General features: G+C 41.7%; 2 protein-coding genes and 1 pseudogene across 5 annotated transcripts; 2 read left to right on the plus strand and 1 right to left on the minus strand.

The window, feature by feature from the left end:
* Positions 1–15: 15 nt before the first annotated feature.
* On the plus strand, positions 16–15,233 carry SLC23A1 (solute carrier family 23 member 1). 4 transcript variants are annotated; one of them, XM_016136881.2, is made up of 16 exons: positions 16–235; positions 1,388–1,452; positions 2,102–2,269; positions 2,733–2,890; positions 3,686–3,774; positions 3,940–4,007; positions 4,176–4,357; positions 4,490–4,610; positions 4,880–5,036; positions 5,328–5,475; positions 5,914–6,019; positions 6,276–6,405; positions 6,511–6,654; positions 7,147–7,242; positions 9,925–10,191; positions 13,419–15,233. In XM_016136881.2, the coding sequence occupies exons 1-15, from the start codon at positions 154–156 to the stop codon at positions 10,170–10,172; spliced, it is 1,962 nt and encodes a 653-aa protein (XP_015992367.1). In that variant the 5' UTR covers positions 16–153; the 3' UTR covers positions 10,173–10,191; positions 13,419–15,233. The 4 variants fall into 4 exon arrangements, with proteins under 4 accessions (XP_015992367.1, XP_036080731.1, XP_036080732.1 ...); XM_036224838.1 differs by having other exon boundaries at positions 6,276–6,654; XM_036224839.1 differs by lacking the exon at positions 13,419–15,233 and adding an exon at positions 11,848–12,750 and having other exon boundaries at positions 6,276–6,654.
* On the minus strand, positions 11,934–27,999 carry PAIP2 (poly(A) binding protein interacting protein 2). The gene is made up of 4 exons (XM_016136888.2): positions 27,855–27,999; positions 16,414–16,577; positions 15,232–15,411; positions 11,934–12,935 (listed from the first exon to the last, which is right to left on the minus strand). The coding sequence occupies exons 2-4, from the start codon at positions 16,549–16,551 to the stop codon at positions 12,879–12,881; spliced, it is 375 nt and encodes a 124-aa protein (XP_015992374.1). The 5' UTR covers positions 16,552–16,577; positions 27,855–27,999; the 3' UTR covers positions 11,934–12,878.
* LOC118605770 lies at positions 26,013–26,131 on the plus strand (annotated as a pseudogene).

The raw sequence follows: 27,999 nt of genomic DNA on the forward strand, positions 1-27,999 counted from the left end.
TGGGAATGAAAGTACTGAGGAGCAGTTCTGAAACTTCAAACTGGTCAAACAACTTTGAAAAACTTGGAGCAGAAGCCAAGAAGGGAGAGGAGAGGACAGGCTGACAGAGGAACAGGCTGGAGACTGGACAGGCTGAGGGATTCAGGCTCTGGCATGAAGCTGCTGCCCACCTGGAGAGCGGTGCTGCCTGTGGGCCCTCAGGGCACGGCCTGGCCATGGGCACAGCAACCCAGAAGTAGGTGGGCTCTAGGGGGTTGGGAGTGGGGAAGCACAAGGGGAGTAGAACCAGGGGCCTCCAGCCCTGCCCCTACCAGCTGAGGAGCCTCAGCCCCTTGGACCCTCCCCAGGCCCCCTCAACCAGCTCCAGGCCCCACGGCCAGGCTGGGCTGGATGGGCCAGGAGGGAGAAACAGACTGGGCTTGGCTCAGGGATTGGCTTTAGGGGCTGTGTGGCAGACATATGGTCACACAGGGCCCAGTTCTTAGAAAGGCACCTCACTCGGTTTAATGCTCTGCTGTTGCTGTTTTAAAATTCATAGTTTGAGAGCAGGGGCCCTACGTTTTCATTTTGTACTGGGTCCCACAGATTAGGTAGCCTGTTCTAACTGGGAGGGGAAAGGGATCCCAGTCCTGGACACAGGGGATAGGCAAGGCCAGGCCAACCTTGGCAGCTGCTTCTCCCACGGCTCATCTAATGTGTGCCTCAGGGACCTTGAGGGGTGAACAGAGATGGTAGGGAGGGCAGTGCCTTATCCTCAATTAATGTATGATTTACAGCATGAATGCAGGAATTTAGGCCAACTTGTATTTTATGAATAGTTTTCTAAAATCTTGCCAGCTATGTGGCCTTGGTCAGATCTTATCTCCTTATCTGTTTCCTCAACTGCAAAAGAGGTTGATGCTGTACAGCTCCAAGGTTTAAACGTGATAGTAGATAGATATTGCCTGGCATGCAGTCATCCCTCAAAAATGAGAGTGGTTATGATAATGATAATGATAATGATTAACTTGTTATAAATAAGTGGAGAACAGCCTCATTCAGAGGGTGACGCAGTAAGTGCCAGTTTCTACTCCTCTCACCTCACCCAGGGCTTGGCAAACTTCCAAGACTATTTATGCTTCACCCCCTACTCTGGCCCTCTCTTAGAAAACAAGAACAGGCCCTGTGCCCAAGCTCAGGTGCAGGCAGGAGGTGAATGTGACAGAGTCACGGGTGGCATTTACCACTCCACTATGACTAGAGTTAATACGTTACCTCTGCCCAGGGTCCTGCTTTCGCAATCGAGATTGGAGCTGGGGATCTGGTTACAGATTTACTTCTAATAATGTCTGATGTGTGGAGTAAAGTCCTCCTTGGCCTTCATATAACCATCTGTTCTTCTCCTCAGGAACTGCTCACACCTGTGCCCCAACGATGAGGGCACAGGAGGAACCCGAAGCGGGCCGGACACAGGTGCTGGGAGATGGGTGGGAGCTGGGTGGGGGCAGGGGGGGTGAGGGCTAGAGGGACTGCACAGGCCTTGTGCCTGGGAAGGCAGAGACAAAGGTTCTGATGAACTTGACCAGGAGTGATTGTCTCAGGCCGAATGTGGCAATTGGGGGATGGGGTAGGGGTGGCATTGGCGGTGAAAAATACTTCAGCTTAGGAATTGGCTGATTCCAGCTTGGGGGCCAGTAGGAGCCCAACCTACCCCTCCTCAACAGTGACACCCCAAGGACTTCCAAAGGGCAGAAGTGGGACCAGAGTGGGCCTAAGAACGCCTCTCCACAGTCTCCAGCCCTTGTGGCTCCCTCTCCTGGTGTCCTCCCAGGCCTTCTGACTTAGAGGCCCATTTCCTTGGCTAGAATGCCCAGGTCCTGAGGGCTTCAGGGGCCAGCACAGTGGACTAACTCCTGGACAAAGCAATGTGAGGTGGGAGCCAGGTGTAGCCTGGCTAAGGGATAGTTGGGTGGATGAACTGTGAAGGGGGTGAGGACTCCAGGCTCACACCCCATTCTGAGGAGCTGACAGGCCACTCAGGCACTTAACTGATTCTGGGGCGGAATCGGCTTTGCCAGTGTCCACCACTCCATCCCCAGTTACTGCTCTCTGCTGCCCCCAGCATGACTCCCTGGGCTCAGCAGGGACCTCCACGAGGGACCCTCCAGGGGCCTTGCCCACAGCAGGTACTTCCACGAGGGACCCTCCAGAGGCTGAGCCCAAGTTTGACATGCTGTACAAGATCGAAGATGTGCCACCCTGGTACCTGTGCATCCTGCTGGGCTTCCAGGTAGGCTTCCCCCCAGGGCCCCACCACCACCACTCTGCACACTCCCCAGGACCTCACCCCCTCCCTGGCCACCAAAGTTATCTTGGGTAACAGGAAGAGAAACCTACGGTCAGCAGTAGTGACTGTCACCAAACAGGGGTGGGGAAGAGGCTCAGTGCGACCTGAGAAAAGATTAATCCCCTGGGAGCAAGTGTCACTTCATCTGCCAGGTGAAGTGTCATGAAAGGGAAGAGGGCCCACTCCACAGAAGATTCAGGAATAACTTGAGGATAGATTAGTAATCCCCAGAGAAGTGAGCAATAGCCCTCTTGGAATCCTCTCTGAAGTGTCAGTCCTGGGTGGGTGCATTTACAAGGGCGGCGTGGCTCCAGTCCCACTGAGGTAGGCATGAGGACTGTTAAGGAGCCCTGTTTCCCTGTGAGCTTCATAGGCCCTGCCTAATCAACTCTCCTCCAACCCCTAGCATTACCTGACGTGCTTCAGTGGCACTATTGCTGTGCCCTTCCTCTTGGCCGAGGCGCTGTGTGTGGGCCGTGACCAACACATGGTCAGCCAGCTCATCGGCACCATCTTTACCTGCGTGGGCATCACCACCCTCATCCAGACCACACTGGGCATCCGGTGAGCTGCCCAGCCCCTACCCCCCCACAGACACACACACAGACACAGACACACACACACACACACACACACACACACGGGCATACACACACACTCAGTGGTCCACACAGCAGGAGCAGTGGTCTCTCTCAGAGGACAAAATGAGCTATTATCTGCCCCCAGCTGCTGCTGCTTCTCCCTGGTCAGACTTATAGCCAAGCAGCTAAGGTCCTACTCTTGGCCCCTGGCGCTCCTCAAGGAAGAGCAGTCTGTGGGTTTAAGGGAATGTGTCCTAGTCATGCTTTCCCCTCTTTAAGCCCTACTCGGGGTAATCAGGCCCACCTGCTTCCCTGCTTCCAGGGCCTGTGCAAATCTCTCCAATGACCTGTTTTCCTGGGGGCCTCTGTCCCCTGTGTACACAGCCCCTTAGGCCTGGGTGGCCAAAGCATGATGGTTTGTGGAGTGAGAGTAGGAAGGAAGATTGTCAGTAGGAAGGCGCTTGGATGCAAGAACAGAGATGTCCACTTCTGTGCACGTGGCCCCTCACAGTGCAGGAGTTGGTGTGGAGAAGGCAAGGGTGCAGGCATGGGCCAATGGCTCCATTCGTTTCTTCCTCGGCCCCCCAAACTATTAGAGTTCTATCTGGGGCCGCAATGATTTCCCTCTGCTCTGTTCCTGCCCTTGTCCCTCTGTGTCTCTGTCCCTGTGTGTGGGTCTCTCTGTCCCTCTCTCTGTGTCCCTCTCTCCCTGTCCCCCTGTTTGTGTCCCCGCCCCCAACCCTACCCTGCCCCTGCTGTTCTGTGCTTTTCTTTCTAGGCTGCCGCTGTTCCAGGCTAGTGCCTTTGCGTTTCTGGTCCCAGCCAAAGCCATCCTTGCCCTGGAGAGATGGAAATGTCCCCCGGAAGGTGGGCATATTTCTGGGGTCTGTGCTGAAGAGGGGGTGCCCAGGAGCTTGGAGGTCTGGGGGACTATCCCAAGTCCAGACACCAGGGTGCATTCGTGGTGGCATCTTCTTTCCCTCTTTCTCTGTTCCCTGTTCATATGTGCGTGTGGTCCTATCTCTGCCCCAGAGGAAATCTACGGAAACTGGAGTCTGCCCCTGAACACTTCTCATATCTGGCACCCACGAATACGAGAGGTGGGTTCGCATGTGGGGTAAAAGAGACCTGGACCTCAGGAGGTAGCTAGATGGGAGTGAGGGCCACTGCTGAGTTGGGGTATATGAGGGGATAGTCCAAGAGCATTTTTTTAATGTGGAAATTATAGCTTCTACATAGTAACTTATGACTGATCTTTGCTCTTCCAGGTCCAGGGCGCAATCATAGTGTCCAGCATTGTGGAAGTGGTGATTGGGCTGATGGGGCTGCCTGGGGCCCTGCTCAGCTACATTGGGCCTCTCACAGTCACCCCCACTGTCTCCCTTATTGGCCTCTCTGTCTTTCAAGCTGCTGGTGACCGAGCTGGCTCCCACTGGGGCATCTCAGCTTGGTGAGCGGCCACCAGGACTGATCCTTGCCCAGCCCCAGCCCCCTAACCCCCTATATGTTCATCCCCTTTAGTCCTGGCTTTTGCCCCCAACCTGGCCTACCAACCATCTCTTTGTTGTGCCTCTGCCCCCAGCTCCATTCTCCTGATCGTCCTCTTCTCCCAGTACCTACGCAACCTCACCCTCCTGCTGCCTGTCTACCGTTGGGGCAAGGGCCTCACTCTCTTCCGCATCCAGATTTTCAAGATGTTTCCTGTGAGAAGCTGATAGGAGGCTGGGGCTGGGACTAGGGCAGGGGCTGGACCTGTGTCCAGAGTCAAGGTGGGGGGCAAGGGCCAGAACAGCAGGGGAACTAGACCTTGAGCAGAGATGAGGTCCCAGCCAGGGGCTGGAACAGGTATTGGAGCTGGGATCTAGGGCTGGGGCAAAGACTGTGGCTGTGGCTAGGGCTGAAGTAGGGGCTAGTTAGCTTAGAACAAGACCTCCAGGGCCCTCAGTGTTCCCCTCCCTCCTCCCAAATTCAGATTGTGCTGGCCATCATGATTATGTGGCTGCTCTGCTATGTCCTGACCCTGACAGACGTGCTGCCCACAGACCCTACAGCCTATGGCTTCCAAGCACGAACGGATGCCCGAGGGGACATCATGGGTATCGCACCCTGGATCCGAATCGCCTACCCCTGTGAGTAATCCCACCTGGGCCCCTCTGCCTCTAACTGAGACCATCTATGAAGCCCATACTGATACCAATCCAGTTGGTGATAAAACTAGTATTAACTGCACGTGTATCGTGTGCCAGGCAGAGTGCTGTAAACTCAGAGCCTCACTCCAGTTTCATGACTGAGTGATCCCAAATAAGCTCCCACAACTGTATAGCACCCACCCCAGCTTGAAATTCCCTTATCTACATCCCCCCACAGACTGCCTAGTCCACTCCCCAACTCACCCTCCTGTCTTCCCCCACACCTCCCAGGTCAGTGGGGACTGCCTACAGTGACTGCAGCAGCTGTCCTAGGGATGTTCAGTGCCACGCTGGCGGGCATCATTGAGTCCATCGGAGATTACTATGCCTGTGCCCGCCTGGCTGGTGCACCACCTCCTCCAGTACATGCTATCAACAGGTATGCCCATCTACCCTCCCCAATATTTGATCCTCTCTGGGGTCACTCAGGAAGCAAATGTAGGGACAGGGTTGAGTCCCAAAGGTGTGGACTTGGGCAAGTCACTAATACTCTCCAGACCTCGTTTTCCTTACTTAAGAAAAGGGGATGTTCTCATTACTCTGTTGCCAGTAGCTGAGGAGATAATGAAGTCTGAGGGAGGAGGAAATTGAAACCCAGAATCTCCTAAGGGAGTATGTGCCAGGGCACTGGGAGTAGCGCTCAGACCTGGGCTCTTGGCTCCCAGACCTACTTCTGGCCAGGAGTGAGGAGCACTACAGACAGATGGTTGCAGCTTTCACAGTCCTGGAAGAGGCAAGAGGCTCTGCCAGGGTGATGGGAGGACACTAGCGGAGGTGGGCAGAGGCTAGACCAAACCCACACTCCCTTTCCTTACAGGGGCATCTTTATCGAAGGCATTTGCTGCATTATCGCAGGACTTTTGGGTACCGGCAACGGGTCCACCTCGTCCAGCCCCAACATTGGCGTCCTGGGAATAACCAAGGTGCCGCGCCCAGCCAGAGCAGCACAGAGGCCGGATTCCTGTGCCTCATGCTTCGCCCAAGCCAGTACCCACTTTGGCCCAGTCCCACCCTGTCTGAGGGGCCCCGCCCTACATCAAGCCCTGGCCCTCTTCTGTCTTGCTCTCATCCCAGGCCCCGCCCAACCCCTCCCTCCCCACCCGAGCCCTGGGACGGGGTGGAACTCACCCCGTCCGGCCTCGCCCCCTGCATCTAGCCCTGCCCCTGGCTCCCGGGCAGGTGGGCAGCCGGCGCGTGGTACAGTACGGTGCATGCATCATGCTGGTCCTGGGCACCATCGGCAAATTCACGGCCCTCTTTGCTTCACTCCCTGACCCCATCTTGGGGGGAATGTTCTGCACCCTCTTCGGTGAGTACCAGGTGGAGGCCCCAGGCTCCATCACGGTCGCAGAGTGGGGGAGCCCCCTCTCCCCCAGGCCGCGCGGCTTCTCTAGTGGTTCTCCTGCCCCCTCAGGCATGATTACCGCTGTGGGACTGTCCAACCTGCAGTTTGTGGACATGAACTCCTCCCGCAATCTCTTCGTGCTCGGATTTTCCATGTTCTTCGGGCTCACGCTGCCAAATTACCTGGAGTCCAATCCTGGCGCCATCAGCACAGGTGCCTTCACCTATCTGAATGTCACCAGGGTGGGGAAAGTTCGGTGAGCCAGACACTAAGCACAGCCCCTCCCTCAAAGGTACCATACAGATAGAGCCACGATTCCTGCCCAACTCTGGATATTGATCAGCAGCAGAGAGGCTAATTAGCAGAGACGTGCTTTACTAAGACACTTTCCATGGACAGGTATTGAACTTTACGTGTGCTCCTTTAATTTTCACGACAGCTCCAGGAGACAGATATAATCATCTCCATGTCACAGATGAGGAAAGTGAGGCTTAGATGATTTGCCCCAAGACAAGAAAAGTAACAACTGGGACAACTAGGAGTGGGAAAGGTAGAGGTATAGACAGGCTTTAAAGTTGGAGTTTGTACAGTTCCAGCTCTACATCTGCTCAAGGAAGTCAGCAGGCTGCACGAGTAGGGAGAATGTCCGAGCTCTGCTCTCCAAATGGGACCTTGACACCCATTGGCCCTTGGCCTATTCCACAGGCATTCCTGAAATGGACCAGATTCTGACTGTGCTGCTGACTACAGAGATGTTTGTGGGTGGATGCCTCGCTTTCATACTGGACAACACAGTGCCAGGTACCAGTCAGGCCTGGGAGGAAAATCCAAAACTGCGCTGGGCTCATCTGTACTCCAACACACAGACCTTGAACTGTTGCTATGGCCAAGTCCGATATGATGCAGGCTCTTTGGGCAGAGAGATGCAGAAATAGATGGGCTGGTGGAGTGCCCACTGGCCAGAGGCACAGACATGGCTCATAGATCTTGAAGAGGGTAGTGCTAAGAGTCATTCCAGGGCTCTATGAGTTGTTTCCTCTCCATTTCTTGATAGCCACTGGGGGTGAGGAGTGCTTTTGCTTTCTTAAAGTAGGATCAGTTTGTTGGCAAAACTCACTCCAAATATGCCAGCGCCTGTCACTCTGGCTACTAGAAGAGCCTCTAACGTTTTTCTTTGCTATTAGGGCTCTTTGTAAGAATTGTGGAGGATACTTCATGGGGGTCTCTGAGAATCCTCCTGGACATTTATGTGCCCAGTAAATACATGAAAACTAAATGTCACCAGATGCTCTCACTAGTAACAAGCAGTTAACATTTACCAAACATCTACTATGGGTCAGGCATGGAGTTGTCTCATTTTGTCTTCAAAAACTGTCCTGTGAGGCAGAGACTATCAACACCATTTTATATGAGGAAACAGAGGTTAAGTGACTCGCTGAAGGTCACATCTGCAGATTTTAAACTTTGCAAATCTGGGAATTTGTGACAAAGTCCATCTGATGCAGTCTACGGCCTGTGTCCCAGCCATTGCACCACACTGCTTCTGCTGTAGGGTTTCAGGTGAACTGGAAGACTAGGGAAAGCTCCATGGAGGCAGAGGCTAAGAAGACTGCATCAGTCCAGGAAGGTGAGGGATGAGAGTAGTGGGATGGCCTTCCATCTCCCACCACTTACCAGCCTGAACATAGCTGCTTCCCCCACTCTGAAAATGCAAGTCTTTATTCAGAGCACAAGAGTAAAGAGGCTAGCTGTGCACAGCTGGTGGGCTGGAGTGTGGGTGGGGAAGGGCTAGGGATCCTGGCATTTTTAATAATTTTAGGCAGCATCAGATGTTGAGGAAGCTCTTGGTACCAGCTACCACTTAGCCTCAATGACGAGGGAAATCTGCGGAGACGAAGGGTATTTAGGAGGGCAGCTATAAACTGAGGGGCTTCTCTGGTTTGAGTAGCTGGATTAAGCTAACCAGATGTTTACAGTCTCAGAGTGCCTCACTGAGTTTCTTGTGTCCTCACTGCCCATCAGCAACCATTCATGGTAGGGACCATTAGGTTATGCCACATCATCTTCAACAGTCCCTCAATATACATTAGAATTAGAATTTTTTTATTTTTTTGCTATTAAATTTGGAATTTGAATCTTAATCACTTGCTGAAAGTTACAAAGCCTGGCCGGCTCTGAACTCAGTCCTTAACCATGGAATCACATACCTTCTATATGATGGGCACACTTTGCTGATATGCCACTTTGCATCTCTTAGTCTTAACCCATTCACAACCCAATCTTAGAAGGGCAGTCAATTTAATTCACCAAATGCTAGAGGAGTTTACTAGCTTACCCTTGGGTTAGACAATGAAGGGGAATGTACAAAAACAAAAGTGTAAGTCATAGTTTGTTTTGAGGAGCTTTTAGTACAGACAGAAAGTAAAACTGGATTAAAAGCAATTTGGAGCAATGTCAATAAGCCTGGGCTGGAATCAGCTGGAGCGTTTTCTGGATGAGCCTGGATGAAACCTAGGAGAATAGAAGGGACCTGAAGAAGAAGACAGGGTACTTCAGGTAGGGGTGTACAGGGTAGGCAAGGGAGCTGAGTCAGCTGTTGTGTGTGTCCTGGCAGTAGTGAGGGGGTCAATCAGACACGAGAGTCCGATGCCACACCTCCAACTCTTCCCCCTCCGCTCTGCCCACCTGTGCTTTGTACAGCCAGACCCAGCTCAAACATTACCTCCTCTCAGCAGTCTTCCTTCCTTCTTATGGACCCTAGCCTTCCCTCAGTGCCCTCTCCTCCAAGATTTTGGGACATAAATGTGGAAATCTTACTTTTACCACTAGATTTACAGTGTTAGTCTTCATCAATACATGCCCTCTTGTGAAAACTTCAGAGATCTCATGCACCTCTCCTCTTCCTAAGGACAAATTCCTCTAGTTGTAAAAAAATTCTTTTGTGTATACCTACCACTTTACTTAGCTTGGCTTTCTGAAGTTTGTTATTATAAAAACAAGTTTACTTTCCAACTATGGGACTACACTGATTATAGTCTTTCAAAATATACCAACCTGCCCCACAGCATAGTCTGGGCACTATTTGGCGCCCATCAGCCCAGCACAGAATAGCCCCACATTCAAGATGTAGAATGACAATTACTTAACTGCCTGTTTATCATAGCATTTTGTATAATAGTGCGTGTGTGTGTGTGTGTGTGTGTGTGTGTGTGTGTATGTATGTGTCTTATTTTGAAGAAATGAGATTATGAAATTAAAGCATGTAGTAGAGACTGGCACACTGCAGATATTAATATAGAGCTCTGGCCAAGTTAGGAACTAAGAAATCATAGATTCAACAACTCTTAAAACCAGAAGATATTTGAGAATCAAGATACTCGATTCCAGAAGTCTGCCTTAGGATTAAGTTATGGGAATGAGAAGTAGCAGCAACTGGTCACTTACCAGCCGGCCCTGGTAAGTGACTCCACTGTCCTCTTCCAGGGAGCCCCAAGGAACGAGGTCTGATACAGTGGAAAGCTGGGGCCCATGCCAACAGTGAGATGTCTACTAGCCTCGAGAGCTATGACTTCCCCATTGGGATGAAGATGATAAAAAGAACTGCCTTTCTGAAATACATTCCTATCTGCCCAGTCTTCAAAGGATTTTCTTCAAGGTCAAAAGACCAGCTTCCAGGTCTAGAAGACTCTCCAGAAAATCGAGAAACTGGACCTGTATGCACCAAGGTCTGAAAAATTACTCCCAGGAAAGGTAGGATCTATTAGTCTATAGCTCTTGTGGGAGGGTTGGAACAAAAAACCATACCAAAGAAAAAGCAGTTTCTGTTTTTGTGACCTATTTGAGTGTCTTCATCAAGGGGGACACAGACTGGGTATAAAGTCAATATATAGATTCTGAATGGAATTCCTTAGGCATTTTGTACGTTTACAAGTATGCTGAAATACTGACCTCTTCAGCCTTCTGGGTATCTGGGTAGAAGCTGGGTCAACTGCAGCCCATGAGCCATAACCTTCAGCCATAGGCAGCCAGCTTCATCTCTGTACTCCAGAATGCTAAATAAAAAACTATAACATGTAAAGGTTGAGAAATACTGACATAGCAAAAAAACAGAAAAAATCCTCTCATATGCCTTGTCTTAATAAGTCAAAAGATAAACAGGATGACTTCCGTTTATAACTATGCCATATAGGCCCTGATGGGGTGATTATTTGTCCCAATGACTTCAAAATGTACTCAGTAGTGATGCTCTGAAACTTTCCATCTCTACCTGTTAATGCAGATAATACCTGGCTCTCTAGTCAAACATTAGTTTTAATGTACACATTCCCTAAGGGAGACAAAAAATGTTCCAAAAAAATGAGAGCTTAGCCTAGATGATTCCTTAGAGTAATAACAATCACTTAAATAGAACTTTCTAAGCCAGGGACTGTCTTAAGTGCTTGATGTATATTAACAAATCACATAGTCCTGAGATACTGTCATTACCATTTTAAAAAGCCAGAATTTTAAGTTACAAAAAGGTTAAATGACTTTCCCATGATCACTGGATTCATAACCAGGAAGTCTGGCTAGCCTGCTCTTAATCATTAGATTACAATGTCTAAGTTTATAATCTCCAATTATACTGCACTATGGTAATTTGGCAGCATGTAGAAATGAATTTATTTGCCTCCATCTGAGCTCAGAGAGAGAGGAGCTTTAAGTCTCATTTATTTGGCAGCCCTGTAGTACTGAACTGTTAAGAGAACAAAGGGGACTGACTGGTTGTATCATGGCTACAAAAAGAACAAGACCCAAGCAGGATCATCTCTGCTTCAGTTTATTAAAAACCCTGTGCATTAGTTTGCTATGGTAGCTATTAAAAACCACTGGGGCACAGGTGCTCACACCAAACGATCCCCAACCCCAGGAAGGATGTGAGGAAGAACTGATTACACGGCCTTCTCAATCTTGAGCCCAACAAACTCGAAAAAAAGCACAGAGGGCATTATCAATAACCTACTAGGGCCATGAGACAGAATTGTCTGTGGAACCAGGAAATTGCTAGTTGGGTGACAGTGTATCCCAAATAAAGATTATCCACAAACATATTATAAATAAGTTTATGAGGGGAAAAAAGGGAATATCTGTGTGAAGCAAACTAGTCCAATCAGACCAGCAATGGCTTGTGAAGGGCAGAAGCCAATGAAGGTTATGGTAGAGTAAGATTACCACCATATTGGTCAGCTGAAGTTTCTTAACATGGATATCTACAATTGCCCTGATGTTGCAGCCTGAGGCAAACGATGTGGGTTACAGAAAGAGCTTGGGGTTTATTTTACTGCTGTATTTTGGACAGATATTTGCATAACAACATACTTAACAAAATGGGATCTAATAGTCTGCTCTCTTGGCAAATCTTGCCAGCAGGTACTGAGGTACTGAGGCCCACAGTAAAGTGAGTATCACCACTAGAGAATCTGCATTCAGCACCAATAAACACAATCATCAGCTCGGTTCTACTATTATTTATTTTTTTAAATATTTTTGAAAAAATATAATTTTTTTACAATATTTTCAACTTAAACACTATTCACACTGAACACGTATGGCAGCTTAACCTACCCAAATATGAAGTTTAAGAAGCCAAAACTGTTCTAGCTTTGTTAAAAGAAAAGTTGTGCTGCAGACTATTGTAGTGATAGTTAACATAGCAAGGAAAAGCACCACTCAAATCACATGTTACAATTTCTTTGTTCAACTGGATTATGGGTTGGTCTAATGTCAGACTTCACGCAGGCATAGCTATGATGCAGTGACTCCTGAGAAGATGCAATTCGCAAATCACATACTTCCTCAGATGTAACATTAGGAGAATTCAGTATTTCTTACATAACATACTATTAGAACAGGACTAGTTCTAATCTGATCACTACCTTGTAACCTCAGTAACCAAAGACATACTTATCTAGAATGTATTTTTCCAAATTAAGTAATAAGGCTTCTTCAGGAGATTCTTTTTGATGGAGAGAAATGCAAATTTAAGTCTAAACTGAGAAATCTGCTAAACAAACCTAGAGCTTAATTTACTCATTAAGTTTAGACACTAACAAGTGTTAACCCTGAGAGACCAGTTTAGCCTCAAAAAAGAAATTTCACTAAGATTTAGAAGTCATTTAATTTGGTGCTTTGTTACAACTTGACTGGTGCTTCTTTCCTTGCTGTCTTCACATCAAGCCATGGGGCCAATTCTGTTTTCAGTAAATGTTTGACAGCTTTTAACTTAATAACAGTCTCAGCACTTTTATTAAGCATGCAAGACTAACAAAACTTTGGCAATGCATAAGTGTAACACAGTGACAAGAGAGAGCTTTTACAATTAAGTCTTCTAATACTGCCTTCACAGTGTGGAAATTGTGCTACATCCACCAAAAGAGGGCCCCGTCTACTCAAATATTTTAGTACTTCACCCCAGGAACAAACTCCTTTGCATTTGGATTCAGATTGCTCTTGACCTGGAAAATAAGTACATAAAAAAAGCAAGTTCATTAACAGATGGCTTCAGATACTCAGAAGCATTCAACCCAGATCCACATGCAAAAACATCTTCCAAAAAATACAAGACAAAAGCAAGAACTCATAGTTAAATTTTGCCCAAAAAATCTATGCCAGGAAAAGCAGGAACAAGATGTAAGATATATGTATTGTATCGAATTTTATCAACTTTCTAAGAAGTAGGAATTGAAATTAAATTTGCTTAAGTGTAACCAGAAACCCACTAACTTCACATAAATTAAATTAAGTGTCACAGAACAAGCAATTCTGTTCATATAGCTATAATACCCGACTTTCTTTAAAGTTTTGTACTATGCAAAAATATTAAAGAAGTGTTGAAATGATTAAAGTGACTGGGGAATTGTTTATGCATTAATTTTACTTTATATCCTCACTGAAAATAGTGTTGTCTTCCTACAATTGCTGTATTCTAATTCCCACAGGAAGCAACATATATAACAAGAAAACTACACGGGGAGTCAGAAGACCTAAGTTGGAATCCCAGCTCTGCCCCTAACTAACTTCCTATGTAAGCCTGACAAAGTCACTCTCCCTGGGACTCCAGCGGAAGAATGGGCAAAAGTGCCTGAGAGCCTTAGCGACATGTACCACCATTATTCTCTATCTCTGTATCTTTACTTTCCTAAACAGATATGTCAGCATATAGGGAATAGCTGGCAACTTTCCACTACCACATATTGGAATGCAGGCTGAAAAAGATGGAAGGAAACCAGAATAGATTCCAGGGCCAGAAATGTAGGCATGCTGCAGGATTTTAGAATGATTCTGAGCCCCCCCTATGTCACTTACTTCAAGACCAAGCACATTAAACATCACGCTGGCGCAATAATTTAATCTTATGGTTTCAAAATTTATATACAGCCATTTCCTTGTACAAGACATAGTCTCCCTTCTCTCAAATACATATAAACTTTAAAAGTGTGAGGTTTAAGTAAAAAAGCAGTGTTCTTGAAAATGCAATCTTTTGGCAGCTACAAAAGAATGAGAAGGAATTAAAGTAATCTCAAATAGACCAAGTCAAATAAACTTGTTTTTAGATAATGGATTTATCTATCCTGGCTACAGATTAAAGTTACACATAACACCCAACAAAGGGCTTTACTCATCAGAGCAACCAGGATAATTTGCAGAGTGACTAATGTAGCCATAAGCAAGCATATCCTAACAGAATATTCGTATCATACATCTGCTCAACTGGTTACTGTCATTTACTACAACAAAGGCAATACCACAATGTAAATTAAATTTCAGTGATCTCTATACACTCCTTTAGAAGAATGTTTTCCAAATGCCTGATAGGCTGTCGGTATCCTCTAGGAGTAGTTTTTAAAAACAAACATGCCTAGATGACTGATTTTGCAGGTCTGGGATGTAGCTTAGGAACTTTTTGTTTGTTTTCAGTGCTTCACAAGTAATTATAATACACAGCCAGGTTAAAAAATCACTGCACAGTGAACAGAGGATAATTGCAAAAAATACTTCAGAGTTTAGGGATAAACTCCAGAGATCTTGTAGAAGCAACTAGAGACTAACTTCACTACGCACAGGTTAACATTCTCACTTTAAATTATTTTATCTTAATTTTAGTGAAGGACTCATTAGGTTTTACTCTAGTACTGATGCTTAATTATTACAATTCCTAAAAAACAAAAAAAGACCCTTTTACTACAAATATATCATCAGACACTGAGATAACATGAAAATAGGTTTGTGTTCTTTTCGTCAAGAGCTTGTAAAAGTCCTTATTAAATCACAGTTCCAAAAGGAGTTACAGTTAACTCAATGAAAATCCTGGATTTCTTGAATTCAGGAAAAAAAATTCCCGAATTTTACCTTTCAGATAAAAATTTGCAAAAATCACCAACTATTTTAAGATAAAATTAAAGAACACCTCTCCGTTAAGCTACTTTTGTATAGGTAAGTCACACAGACACACTGTGTCCTTCTTCCGTATTAATGCTTTAAGACTTTTATGTCTCCTAGAGCAACATAGTTATCAAAACTAAAAGCAGTGGCAAGAAATCTGTAAGTAGTCTCAGACTAAATCCAGAGTGTTTCCAGAAGTCACTCCATGTCATAAGTGGGACTGGGAAGCTTCTGCTTCCATAGTAAAAAGCATTTTACAATTTCTAAAGGGGAAGAGATGTATAACTCTTCTTAAACAGAGGGTTGCTGGCTTTTCCACTTATGGGAAAGATGAGCTAGGTTTTAAAAAGATGAAAAATAATTTTTTACCACAAGATCTTCCAGAGAAGAGCCATCACTGATAACAAGGTCATTAAATTGGTCTTGGATTTGGTCCATAGTTTGTGGGAGATCTCGAGCTGGAATAAACCACTCATGTTCTTCTTCCTCTTCCAGCATTTCTTGGAAACAGCGTTCAATAAATTCTTCTTCCCATAACTCCTCTTCTATCTGGATTTATAATAAATAAAGGATAATTTATAGCATATTTGGTAAGACATCACTAGGAACAGCTTAAAAATATCTTGAACCATTTAAAAACATAAATGTCGTACTTCCTCTTCTGCTTATGTCCTAAGGAAAAAAAATGTTTACCATAAGACCTAAGATCTGTTTAGGGTTTTATGTCTTTACTTCTCTTAGCAGACTATATTTTTTTTTGCACTGAGGTTGGAGAGGAAGAAGTAACAAATAAAGAGTGCTCCCACTGAGGAATGCATGTCAGAATTACCTGTGATACTTTTAAACTATATAAACCCTAAACCTACCCAAAATGACTGAAAAAATTTTTAGAGGGTAAGATCAGGATATGGGTAATTTAAAAAAAAAAAAAAAAAAAGCCAACTGAGTCTCACTGAAATAAGACTACATTGTTTTATTCTTGAATATGCATCATTGGATATGGTGAAATCAAGCTGGCTACTTACTACCAAAGCCGTATTAGGGAGGAAACTGTTAGAAGATGGGAAGAGATGCCAGATATATGGGAATAAAAGACAACATTTATCAATGTAAGAAAGTTCTCTAAAGAGAAAAGTGGTGTCAGATACTTCAGGGTGATTAGAGAACCTCATGCGAAAAACAGAAGAATTCTACACCTTAGTACCTGTGCCCATCTGCTCTTGATCCCTATTCTCTTGACTTTCACTGCAATAGAGTGATATGACTGGCGTAGGCAGTGGTTTCCAAACTTAATTGCTCACTGGAACCATCTGGGAGCTTTTAAAAAACAAGTTTCCCAGGCTCCACCCTAGTCTTCCAGAAGCTGAATCTCTGAAAAAGGCTCCCTAACCTGATAGTACTCAACATCCAGATAAAATAGGACTAGTTGCACATAAATCCACGTATTTCATATATAGGGGACCAGATAAAAAATACATTTCAGGAAACAAGTACATCATTTGAGGACTCTCATGGGGTATGAAAAAGAACATGTTTGTACACAAAACTAACTTGTCTGTTGAACTCCTCTTCATTTTCCATCCACATGTACTCTGCAAATGGATTGTCATCTTCATGAGAATGACCGTTAATAATCACATCTTCATTGATGATGCTTGGGCTAGTACTGCTGCGACTTGGATCTTTCATGGTTGGCGTTAGTTGTCGTTTTTAACCTTAAAGCAATAATACAGATAATTTAGTTAGTGATTTTTTTCTTAGTGAGCATCTATTATTACCATGCACATGATATTTGGGCAATTGGAAATCATTTTTTCCCCCAAATGATTTTAATGTTTAAGAAATTAGATGACAACAGCCTATATTCATAATGTTTTCAGACAGCAGTGAAGGTAAGCAATTGCTTAAATGGGTGGTCTGGAAGAGTTAAGTCACCAAGTAACTTTACAAAAAGCAAATTCTGCTTTAAAAAATATTTTAAAACCCAGAGATTGAAAGTGAAAACAAATTCTTAATAACTTCTTAGTTTCTCAGTCCCAAGATATAGCTCTGGATATCTCGACTTTGTAGCCCACTCTACAGCTGATCTCTGAACAACATGGGTTTTAACTGTGAGGGTTCAAACTTATACACAGATTTTTTTCAACTGACTGCAGTTCAACTGGCCACTGTAGTTCAAACCCATGTTATCAAGAGTCAACTCCACAGCTGGGAACCCATGTATGTGGAGGGCTCGCTGCAGTTACAAGCGGATTTTCGACTCTGTTGCTCAAAGGTCACTGTATTTGCTTATCTCTGGGTCCATATGAAGCTCCTCCATGTCTGCATTTCCTCATTGTACAATGAATTTCAGGCATCCAACCTTTTTTTCAGTACATCCATCTTGTTGTACAACCACCACTTCTGTATCATTTAATCTCTTTTCATGTAAGTAAAAGCAGTATCTAATACATTAGGTTTGTTTTCTTATTCTACTCAATACAGGTATACCTCATTTTATTGTGGTCTGGACTGGAACCTTCAATATCTGAGGTATGTCTGTAGATGATAACAGGATCTAGCCTAACTGATAACACTGCAGGCTAAGAGTTCAAAGCATGAGGTTTCAGATTCTACAATATTCTACCAATGCATTAAGTCTAAAACTGCTATAAATGAGTTTACAACATAAAAAGAGCTACTTTTACATAAAGTCAAACAGTAGTGTGACTTGTATCAAAGGAAGAAAACAGCATACCTAATATGAGAATAGTTAAAAACAAACAACAACAAAAACATAAAACAAAGTTATTAAAATCAAGTAAAACATGAAAACTAAAGTCTCTTACTAGAAGTAGTTTCTTCCTTGGGTTAAGGTTCAGGGAGAGACTTGCTCTATCTGTATTGCATAGCTGTTTAAATTTATTTTAGGGACTTATCCTTAAGGGGGAATTAGCAAAAATTTGTAACTGTTAATATGAATTTATTCTCTAAGCTGGGGATAGGTGGTCCTATCACAACACAATGTAACTAAAAATATCACTATCAGATGCTACTGTCATTAATATTCAATATTTGAATACTGGTAGTGACATTTAGTAGTGACATTTTTAATTAAGAGGTCCTCAAACTAAAAATTACTGATAACTTCTGCCCTAGTTACTGTTGTATATATATGAAAGAAGAAGAGACAGACTCTGAAATTTATGTGCTCGGGTGTGGGTAGAAAGAAAACATTTGGGTTAGGAAACAGAGGCACTGTGAAAGCAGACAAAACTGGAAACGGACAATGGATATTGTTGATATTTTTATTTATCATTAATCTTGGATGAAATAAACCCTTTATTTTGATAAAAAATTTGACTAAAGAGCAATGTTTCTCTAAAGAAAATTACTCGTTCTTATATTTCACGCTACCAAACATTTATATGATGATCCTTAAATGAATTACATTTTGTATTAACCTCAAATATTATGAAAAGCAGTGGACAATCCTGTTTTGTAATTGAATAGAACTTTGTTTACTCTGCATTTAAACAATCATTAAACTATGTTTAAAGACACCCCACTCAAAAGCAGGGTTGGGCCTGGTAAGTACTTGGATGGGAGACTACTTAGGAAGACCAGGTGCTGTAGGCATTAAAAAAAAAAAAAAAAAGACACCCCAATTTAGAACAGCTTTTCATTATTATTTTCCCAACATGTATCCTATTCCAACTTGTACCCACTAAATCCTTTCAGAATACCATAATTTTAACAAGTGACATCTCAATTAAAAAGAGTAAAAATCATGTTTAATATAGGATATTCAAAAGTCAAATGCACTAAGTAGTTAAGTAGCAATTCTTTATGTAAGACATGTCCACCTAGAAATATTTCTAATTTATTTTAAAATAGGCTTTCAGGTGACTAAAGTCAATTTAATACAAATGTAAAATATTTTTAAAGAAAAGTGTTTTCCATATATTTTATGAGCACAAGCTTATCTAAAACAATGAAAATTCTGCTTCAGCAAATTCTATATCTGGGAATCCCAAGGGACTCCTTCCCTCATTTGATGCCAACCAGTAACAAAATATAAACAGTGCTTATATTTTGCTTATAGCAAAAAGGGCCCAATCCCTGCATTTGACAAGACCCTTGGTCTTCTTTTTGCCTGTTATGTCATCAAACAACCTGTGGATCTGGTATAGGTCCCAGTGAAAGTCTATGCAGGATGATAAATGAAAGTACTTTGTCAAGCAATATTTGGGAAATAAATAACCGAAGCCAAAAAGAATGAACTAGAGCCTGGGTACTAATTATCTATAGTTAAGGGAAAGAACAACTGGCCAGATTTCTGGCTATAGGAAGTCAAGTGAAAACGAGAGGGGTAAGAATTATTTACTTTCAGAACATTGACAGATGTAAAATTACTGAACACAGCATGTTCTAAAAAAAGGTAATGTATTGGATTTAAAATTATCTTCTGTCCCGTTCTTGATCCTTCTTGGATCACATATTTTATAGTGTATCCTTTGTGTGTTTGCTATTTTAAAAACTTGAATATATAATTCAAATACCATAAAGTTTACAATTTAAAAGTGTCTGATTGGTCTATGCTGAAAACAGTTAAAGACAAATGTAGTACCCAATATTGCCCGGGCCAAGAAATAACATTTGGGGTAAACAACAGGCAAAGCAAAAAGCCTGGAAGGAAAGGTTGGTGAAGGAGGTGCTAGGGAACAAAGGCTTTGAAAACTCCAGCATATTCTGGGAAACCTAGTAGGCCATGTGTATGCCCAGTGCTCAGAAAAGACCTGAGAAGACCCTACACTCTTACCTACAACTCTGGAAAAAAAGTGAAGGCTAAAAAAAAGTGGTAAATCACCTGTGTGTTGAAGGTGTACCTCAACATACACAACAGTCCATCTGCAAAGACTGGGAGAATTTTGGTTTTTGTTTACAGGTATTTAAAAAAAATTTAAGTAACTAGCTGACCATTAAGCTAATGGAACAGAGATTTCTTTCAATGGCCATACACAAAAGATTACAAAGTTTTACAAAATTAGTTTAGAAAAGTTACAAAATAAAAGAAGGTAAAAGAACAACCTTGGGGAGAGGGGAGAATGTGATTTCCAGAGTTTCCACATTGTAATATTCAAAATGCCCAGTTTGCAACAAAAATTTTGAAACACGCAAAGAAATAGGAACATATGGCCTATATGTAGGGGAAAAAAACCCCAGAAACTATCCTGAGGAAGCCCAGACATTGGACTCATTAGACAAAGACTTTAAATCAGGTATTTTAAGAATGTTTGAAGAGCTAGAGGAAACCATGTACAATGAACTAAGGAAACTCTAAGAATGATGTTTCAGTGAACAGAAAATATCGAGAGAAATTACAAATTCTGGAGTTGAAAACTATAATAACTGAAAAGTTATCAGAGAGTTTACAGTAATCTTTCAGTAAGTTTTACTTTCTAGTAGTACAACTCCCTTCTCCATCTTTCTTTGGGAAGAAAAGCTTTAATATTTATTCTTCATATGAACTTTAGAATCATTTGGTCCATAATAGTCTAACTAGAATTTTATTAAATTTTGAACTTGATCAGGGCTGATGTTTTTATATTAAGCCTTTTGGCCAGGAAGACAGTATATTTACTGGAAATTGGTTTAATTCCTAAAAATGTAAACAAATCGGGACTTCTTTTTAGCAATGGTGAGCTAGATCATTCGAACCAATATTTCTACTAAAAACTATAAAAATATGGATGACATATTTTACAAGAAATCCTTAAAAGCATGAAAGTGTTGACAAGAAAGTAAAGTGAGAATTCAGAGAGTGAAGCATAACTTTTAAACACTGAAGCTGCCTTTGCACTGAGAGCTTTTTTCCACTAGGCTTCTTTGGGTTAATTCCTTGGATGCTTTATGGGGCAATAAGCACAGAAGTCAAAGTAGAAAAGTGAAAAGAAAATCCTTCTCATTCTAAGCTGGGACCATAAAGGGCTATATGCTCTGAGTAAGGTAAACCAAAAGTAACCCCCCGCTCTCTATCAAGCAAATCAGGAGAAAAAGGTGGGAGGGTCCCACTGTGGATGAGAGGAATAAATTCTCATCTCCTGGGAGATCCAGAACATCCCAGCTGTGAACTTAGTACGAAGTAGTCCTGTATTAGCAGTGTCCCCAGTGCCAGTGCCTAGTAAAAGCAAATGGGGAGGAAAGTATCTTCATTTTAGGCTTTAAGGACCTCTACAAATAAGTTTTCAAGGGCAATGAACAGAATATGATTAAAGATAACCAAATCCAGAAGGAAAAAACAAGACACAATGAGCAAGAAACAGTACAATTTATAGAAAGTATAATCAGACCATTCCAGGCTTTGAAATTGGGATAATGTAACTAACACAGATGACAAAAAGAATTATTGCATATGAAGCTCACAAATATCTTTGGAAAATAGCAAAGTATAAAGAGTACATAGCAGATTTGAAAAAGAGACAACCAAAATTTCTACATATACAGAAATCACAACAAATAAAAACGTAATAGGTTTGGTAGTAGATTAGATACAATAAAAACTGGAAGATAAACATTACCCAGAAAATATCAAAGGAAAAAAGAGAGAAAATTACAAAAAAGAATTCCAGCAATATAAGGGGCACAGTGAGAATGACCAAATTCCAGAAGAAAAAAATGGGACAGATGCAGGATTTGGATTTTCCAGATTTGATGAAAGACATCAAGCAACATGTTTAAGAAGCCCAAGAATCTCAAAGTTAGATAGATACAAAGATATGTTATAGTCAAACTGGAGAATATAAAAGAGAATTCTTAAAAGCAAAAACAAACCAACACAAGGACATTTTTAGAAAAGTGGTAAGAAAAATCAGCTGGTTTTCAACAATAATGAAAAGCAAAAGTCTACACAGAAAGAAAATAACTGCAACCCCAGAATGCTAGACTCTTGCAGAATATAGCTTTCAAACATAAACAAACAAAATTTCCATCTTTATATTCAGGAACAGTTTGAATAACAGGAATTATGTGATTTGATTCCTGAAGGTAAATGAATCTAAACTTACATGGCTTGGCATTAGTTAAACTAGTACATCTTTAACAAGCTTTAATTTTTTCTTGTTATGATTGGCCTATTCAGGTTTTCTTACCTCTTTGGTTAACTATAATAATTTATATTTCACTACAATTTTATTTTCTCCAGAATTTCAATTTTGTTACATATAATGAAAAAGAACGTAATTTGCACAGAATGTAACTTCTAATTTCTTCTGTGTCATAGCTAATTTGACTTTACGTTCCTCATTTTCTCTATTAGGCCTACCAGGGATTTATCTTAGGAAAAAAAAAATTCCAGTTTTGCAATTTGCAGAACAGTGTGTGTAATAAATTCATATATGTAAAAGAGGGGGATCTGTGTGTGTGTTCATGGTTTACAAATGCACAGAATCTGAAAACATATAAAAGAAACTAAGCAGCAAATCATATGATTAGAAGAATGTATCTAGAATATATAAAGAATTAAAAAGACAAACAACCCAATTTAAAATGGGCACAGAACCTAAGTAGACAGTTCTCCAAAGGACACAGAAATGGCCAATACACATACAGAGAAGCTCAACATCATCAACTGTTAGAGAAATGCAAATCGAAATCACAATGAGACACCACTTTATACTACAATGGCTAGAAAATATATATCTACACAAAAACCTGTACTATAATAGCCAAAAAGTGAAAATGCAAGTCCCTCAGCTGATAAATGAATAAATACAATGTGGTATGACCATACAATGGAACAGTACTCAACAATAAAAGGAAATACTTGATATATCATGGATGAACGATGAAAAAGTAAGCGAGAGAAGTCAGTCACAAAGGACCGACCACACATTATATGAAAGCTAAGGGGTACATGGCTTCTTTTTTCAGGTAGTGAAAACGTACTACTAAAATTAATTTGTGGTGATGAATGCACAACTGTGAATATACTAAAAAAATACTGTACATCTTTAAATGGGTAAATTGCATGGTTTGTGAATTATAATTCAGTAAGAGCCGTTAAAAAAAAACTGAGAATACTGGTTGTCTACAGGGAGAATGAGGTGACTAGAGATATTTTTGTCATATCTTATGTTTTGAATAAATTATCTATTAAAAAATTCAACTTTAATAAACAAAACCCCTGCTTTTGGTCTTACTGATATTTTCTACTTATTTTTATTTTATTAATTTCAGTTTTCACACTTTTTCTTTCTACTTAATTTCAGCCAATTTTTGCTTTTTCAAGTTGACAAACATGTTTATTTTCAAACTTTCACGGAAAATTTTTATGTGTAAGTTTTCCCTATAAGTTTTTCTATAGAATGTAGGTCTTACCGATTTTAGGCAATTACCAATTATTTAATTTATATTGACCCACAGATCCGGCATAGTATTTTCCTTTATTTCCAAGCTTATGTTCAAGTTCTTTTGGTTACCTTCTGATGTCCTGATTTGTAGCTATTATGTTATAAAATGCCAGAAAAACCTTTACTTTTGGGGGTTTATTACAGTTTTGATTACAGACAGTTATGATTTTTCCAAAATGTTCTGTGGGCCTAAAGGGAAAAATGTGTCATTTCTAAGGCACAAAAATAAATTCTAAAAGTGATATACACAAGCCCTCTACTATAAGTTAGATTATTTGACCCAATCTAATAGGGGATTAACATTTTTGATAACTGATGTTTGGTTTTACGTTTTCCATCACAATTTCATGTTTAGTTTCTTTTTATACTCTATTCCTGTAAAGTTTATTTTCCTATCTTAAATGGGTTAAAATACTTTCTGTGACAAACTGAGGAATCGTAGTTTTTTTTTTTTTTCAAGTTTGAGATATGATTGATGTCAGAGCACTGTTTAAATTTAAGGTATACAGCATAACGATTTGACTTACACCTACTATGAAATTAAAGAGATTTAAATACTCTTCCTGTCAATTAAAAATATACTTTGTACACTCCTAACCAATTGAAAACATTCAAATGCTTTTCCTCCTTCAGTGTATGTAACCAGGTCCCTGCTCTCAGACAAGGCAAGACCTTTAGAATGATTTAGCTTCCTCCCCCACTGCTGGATCTATAAGTATTAGGTTTTCTCTATCAATACATATCTTTTTAAACAATTTAAAAATTTAACACTTAAAATTCACGCTATTATCTGTTTTACAAGATTTATTGCTGACCAGTTTCTTTTATTCATTATTTTCCCCTAACTTGACATCTGTTTTAATAGTTCTTCTACAGGTTACCCAAGGATATCTAAGGCACTGCATGTCTGAAAATGTCTTTTGCCTTTATATTTTAATAATCCAATGGGATAGACTTAGACTTCTGTCAATAATCTACAAAGACCCCAGCTTTCACTGTTGCACAAAACTAATTTTCTTTTTTTGGTAAACATCATGTTTAGCTGAAAGCATAAATGGGTATCTAACACTTAAATTCAGAAATTTCACTAGATTTTGGTTAGGTGAGAGACTTTTTTTCCTATTAATGCTGCCTGGCACTTTCAATCTACAAACTCTATCTTCAGCTGTTTTTTACCCTCCTGAAATGCCTCTTACACATACTGGTTTCCAGCAGTGTTCATTTTATATTCTCTACACAATTTTAAAATATGGTCATCTTTTAAGTTTTAGAAACTTTCCCTCCAGTTTCACCTCTTAAGAATGAATTCTCATTAAAATTCAAATCAAGGTTTCTCTGGTCTCTTTCATTAATCTGACTCCACAGATAACCACTTTTTCTTATTCCTTTGGATTCTACTTTGAATTATTATGACTCCTTCATATTTTTGCATATATATATGTTTTTAGCAAACTAGATGATTCTTTAGAAGTTAGTAAGAAAAGAAAGAATTTTTTGCATTAGCTTGTTTTCCACTCAAAAGTTTGTGAGCAGCATTGAATTTTTTGTTTTAATGTTTGGCAATATAAAGTAAAGATTAAATATATGAGCTCTGGATCCCTCTCTGTGTCTCAGGTTCTCTAGCTGTAAAATGAATCACAATAGTAGTACGTAGGCAGAGAGCCTGGCACATAATGGTATTATCTATCTTGGTGTTTATTAAACATTTAGAGCAATTAAATGTTGCTACAGCAAGGTATTAGGTAAAAAATCACCAGTACAAAAACCTGTAGGAGTGAAACATGTCACAGAAAAATCCCAAAGAGTATAACCCCAATCTCAACTGCAATAACAAGGGTGACCAGGTAAGAGTAAGGTTCACTCAGCACTGCCTATTATCACTACTGAGCAAAACTCAAAGCACATCAGAAACACTATCCAATGTGGTAACCACTAGCTACATAACTATTTAAATTTAAATGAATGAAAATTCAACACAATTAAAAATTTAGTTCTGCAGTTGCACCTGACACATTTCAAGTGCTCAATAGACACAGGTGCTTAGTAGCTATCTTACAGGGTAACAATTGCTTTAAACAATGAGAAAATTAGGGGGGAAAAGATTGAATTACTGGAACTGAACATTAGCCTGTATCAAATGCAAACTATTAAGGAACCTGTGCAACACGGCAGTCCAGATTACAAAGGGAATAACTTGGACAATTTTAATCTTAGATTAGGTTTAAATCCTAGATATGCTAATAACCACTTATAGTATCCTGGATATGCCACTAAATCACAGGCAGCATAGTATAATGGTTAAAGGCACATAATCTCTGGACTACTAGGATTTGAATTCCAGCTCTTACTAGCTGTGTAACATAGGGGCAAGTTACTTCACATATCTCATTTGTTATCTTTAGTAGGTAGTACTTACCACTTATGGACATCAGAGATTAAATACTTGTAAAAACACTTAGAACAATATTTGGCATTTCTAAGTGCTACAGAAGTATGTGCCTAATAAAATAAAAATAATTTCTCAAATTTCTATTTCCTTAATTTCAAAATGGGCAAGATAAAAAACTTGCTCTGCCTATTTCAAGGTTGTTATAATAATGAATGTGGAAACTGTGTAAATTAGAAGAATATGTAAAAGCACAAGAAGGGGCAAGCACCTTATTTTCCACCTTCTTTTACCTTCCACAATATCCATGAAATTGCTGTGCTAACAGAGAACATTTTACAAACGTTTATATTTTTTATTAAAACTGGAACATCGTCTACAGTCATGCTACCCTGAACACGCCCGATCCTGTCTGATCTTGGAAGCTAAGCAGGGCTGGGCCTGATTAGTACTTGAATGGGAGACCACCTAGGAAGTCCAGGTGCTGTAGGTGTAAAAAGTAAAAAAAAAATAAATAAAATAAGGGATTGTAAACTGACAAGGTCCTTGTAATCTGAGGTCAACCAAGGGTTGCCTCACCTGAAAAATAAAAAACTGGCACATCACTCTCTAGGGTCTTAAAGGGTAAAGCTGAATAAGTTGCAGAGTGCTTAATGAAAAAAACAAAATAAAACAGAAAGTCTACTATAAACTTAATCTGTCCCAAATAGGGTAGAGATTACCTACCTCAATTGAGATCTTTAAGGAACAATATGCAACATACTAAAATAAAAACAATCAAGCTTCCAAGCCTTTAACCATTATAGTGAGTCTCCATCGCCTAATTCCCATCCCTTAAAGAAACAAATAGGGTATTTCTGTAGTTAACTTATTTTTCTCACAGACACTATTTGTGAGAAAAAATAAGTTTTGTTCAAGCTCACAATTAACAAATAGCATAAACAGGGTAATATGCCCCAAATTTCCTCTTTCACAACTGGAAACAGAAGTACTAGGTGGAATCTTATTAAAAATCCTTTTTGCTTATTTGTAAACATAACCTGCAGCGGATGAAATTTCAAAGGCTATTTAATGAAAATGCACACCAACACCTGATCAACTGCTCGAACGCAATTTGTGAAAAATTATGCCACCGCGGTACCAAACAAAATCTGCCAGCACACGCAAAATGGGAATTTGTCCTCTGTTAAATGCCCAAAGCTGTCTGGTGTTAGATCTTCTCCCATGGCCAATTAGAAGCTAAATGCTTTCTAGAGTTTGCGGTGTCTGTGAGGTGACGGAGCTACAAAAAACTGGGACAAGACAACAAAAGGAAGCAAAAAGCCTCCTTTTTGGAGTCACCGGAAAATACTATTACTGGTCTCTTCAACAAATGTCTTCAAAAACAAACTTAACTACAAGCCAAATATATATATTTTGGTGGTGGTGGGGGAGTAAGCACAAAGTAGACAGAAATTAAAAGTAAGGTGACCAGAATCAAAGAATGTGAATTGGATGGGCCCTTATAAGTTCATCTGGCTCAAAATCTTCCCGGGGAGTAGGGATTCCCAGTAACCCAAAATTTCTCCTCTCTGAAGCATGGGATACAATACAACTAAAAATAAGGGGTAACGGAGAGCGAAGAAACAGGAAAAGGGAATCACAAAGGTACAGGCCCCTGGTCAGTTGCAGAAAGCTCCCCTAGAACTCTCGTCAGCCCGGCAGTCCCTCGGCCCCTTTCTCTTCCCTGGTCCCAGTTTCGAGAGGAGCGCGCACGCGCAGCAAGTAGAGGCTGCGCGTGGCGACGCGCAGGCGTAAAGTGGGGAGAAACAATGAGCTTTGTTGCCGAGACGGCCGTGGGGGGCAGGGGAAAGGGTACCGGAGGGGTGTGTGTGAGAAGGGACTGGAGAGAGGTGGGGACGCGAGAACGTGCCATCCCGGCAACCCTCGCGCGCCACCGAAGACCCGGATAAAGTCCTGCGCGATCCAAATCATAAATAATAATGACAATGAGAAAAAAGCGACGGCCATTTCTCAGAGAATAAAGAAACTAAATAGGTCCATGATCATTTCTCAGACTCAGCTGAAAGAGGCAAGGAATAAAGATGATCATACAGGGCTAAGTGGCCAACAACCCAGGGGACCCTCTAGGCCCCTCAGCCATCGCCGAGGTGCTGTCCCTCAACCGCCAGGGCCGTCACACCCTTCTCGCCGTTCCGCCCGGGGGAACCCCTCACCCAGTGCACGGCAGCGGGGACGGCAGCCAACGAATCCGGTCGGCCTCCGCGGATCTCCACAAGCAGCGCCGCTCCCCCGCTCGACGCGCGCTTCGCCCGCCGCCTCCCTTCTCCAGTCCAAACAAACACCCAGCCCGGAAGTGAC

This window comes from Rousettus aegyptiacus, unplaced genomic scaffold (assembly GCF_014176215.1).
Source record: "Rousettus aegyptiacus isolate mRouAeg1 unplaced genomic scaffold, mRouAeg1.p scaffold_m13_p_7, whole genome shotgun sequence".
Lineage (NCBI taxonomy): Eukaryota > Metazoa > Chordata > Mammalia > Chiroptera > Pteropodidae > Rousettus > Rousettus aegyptiacus.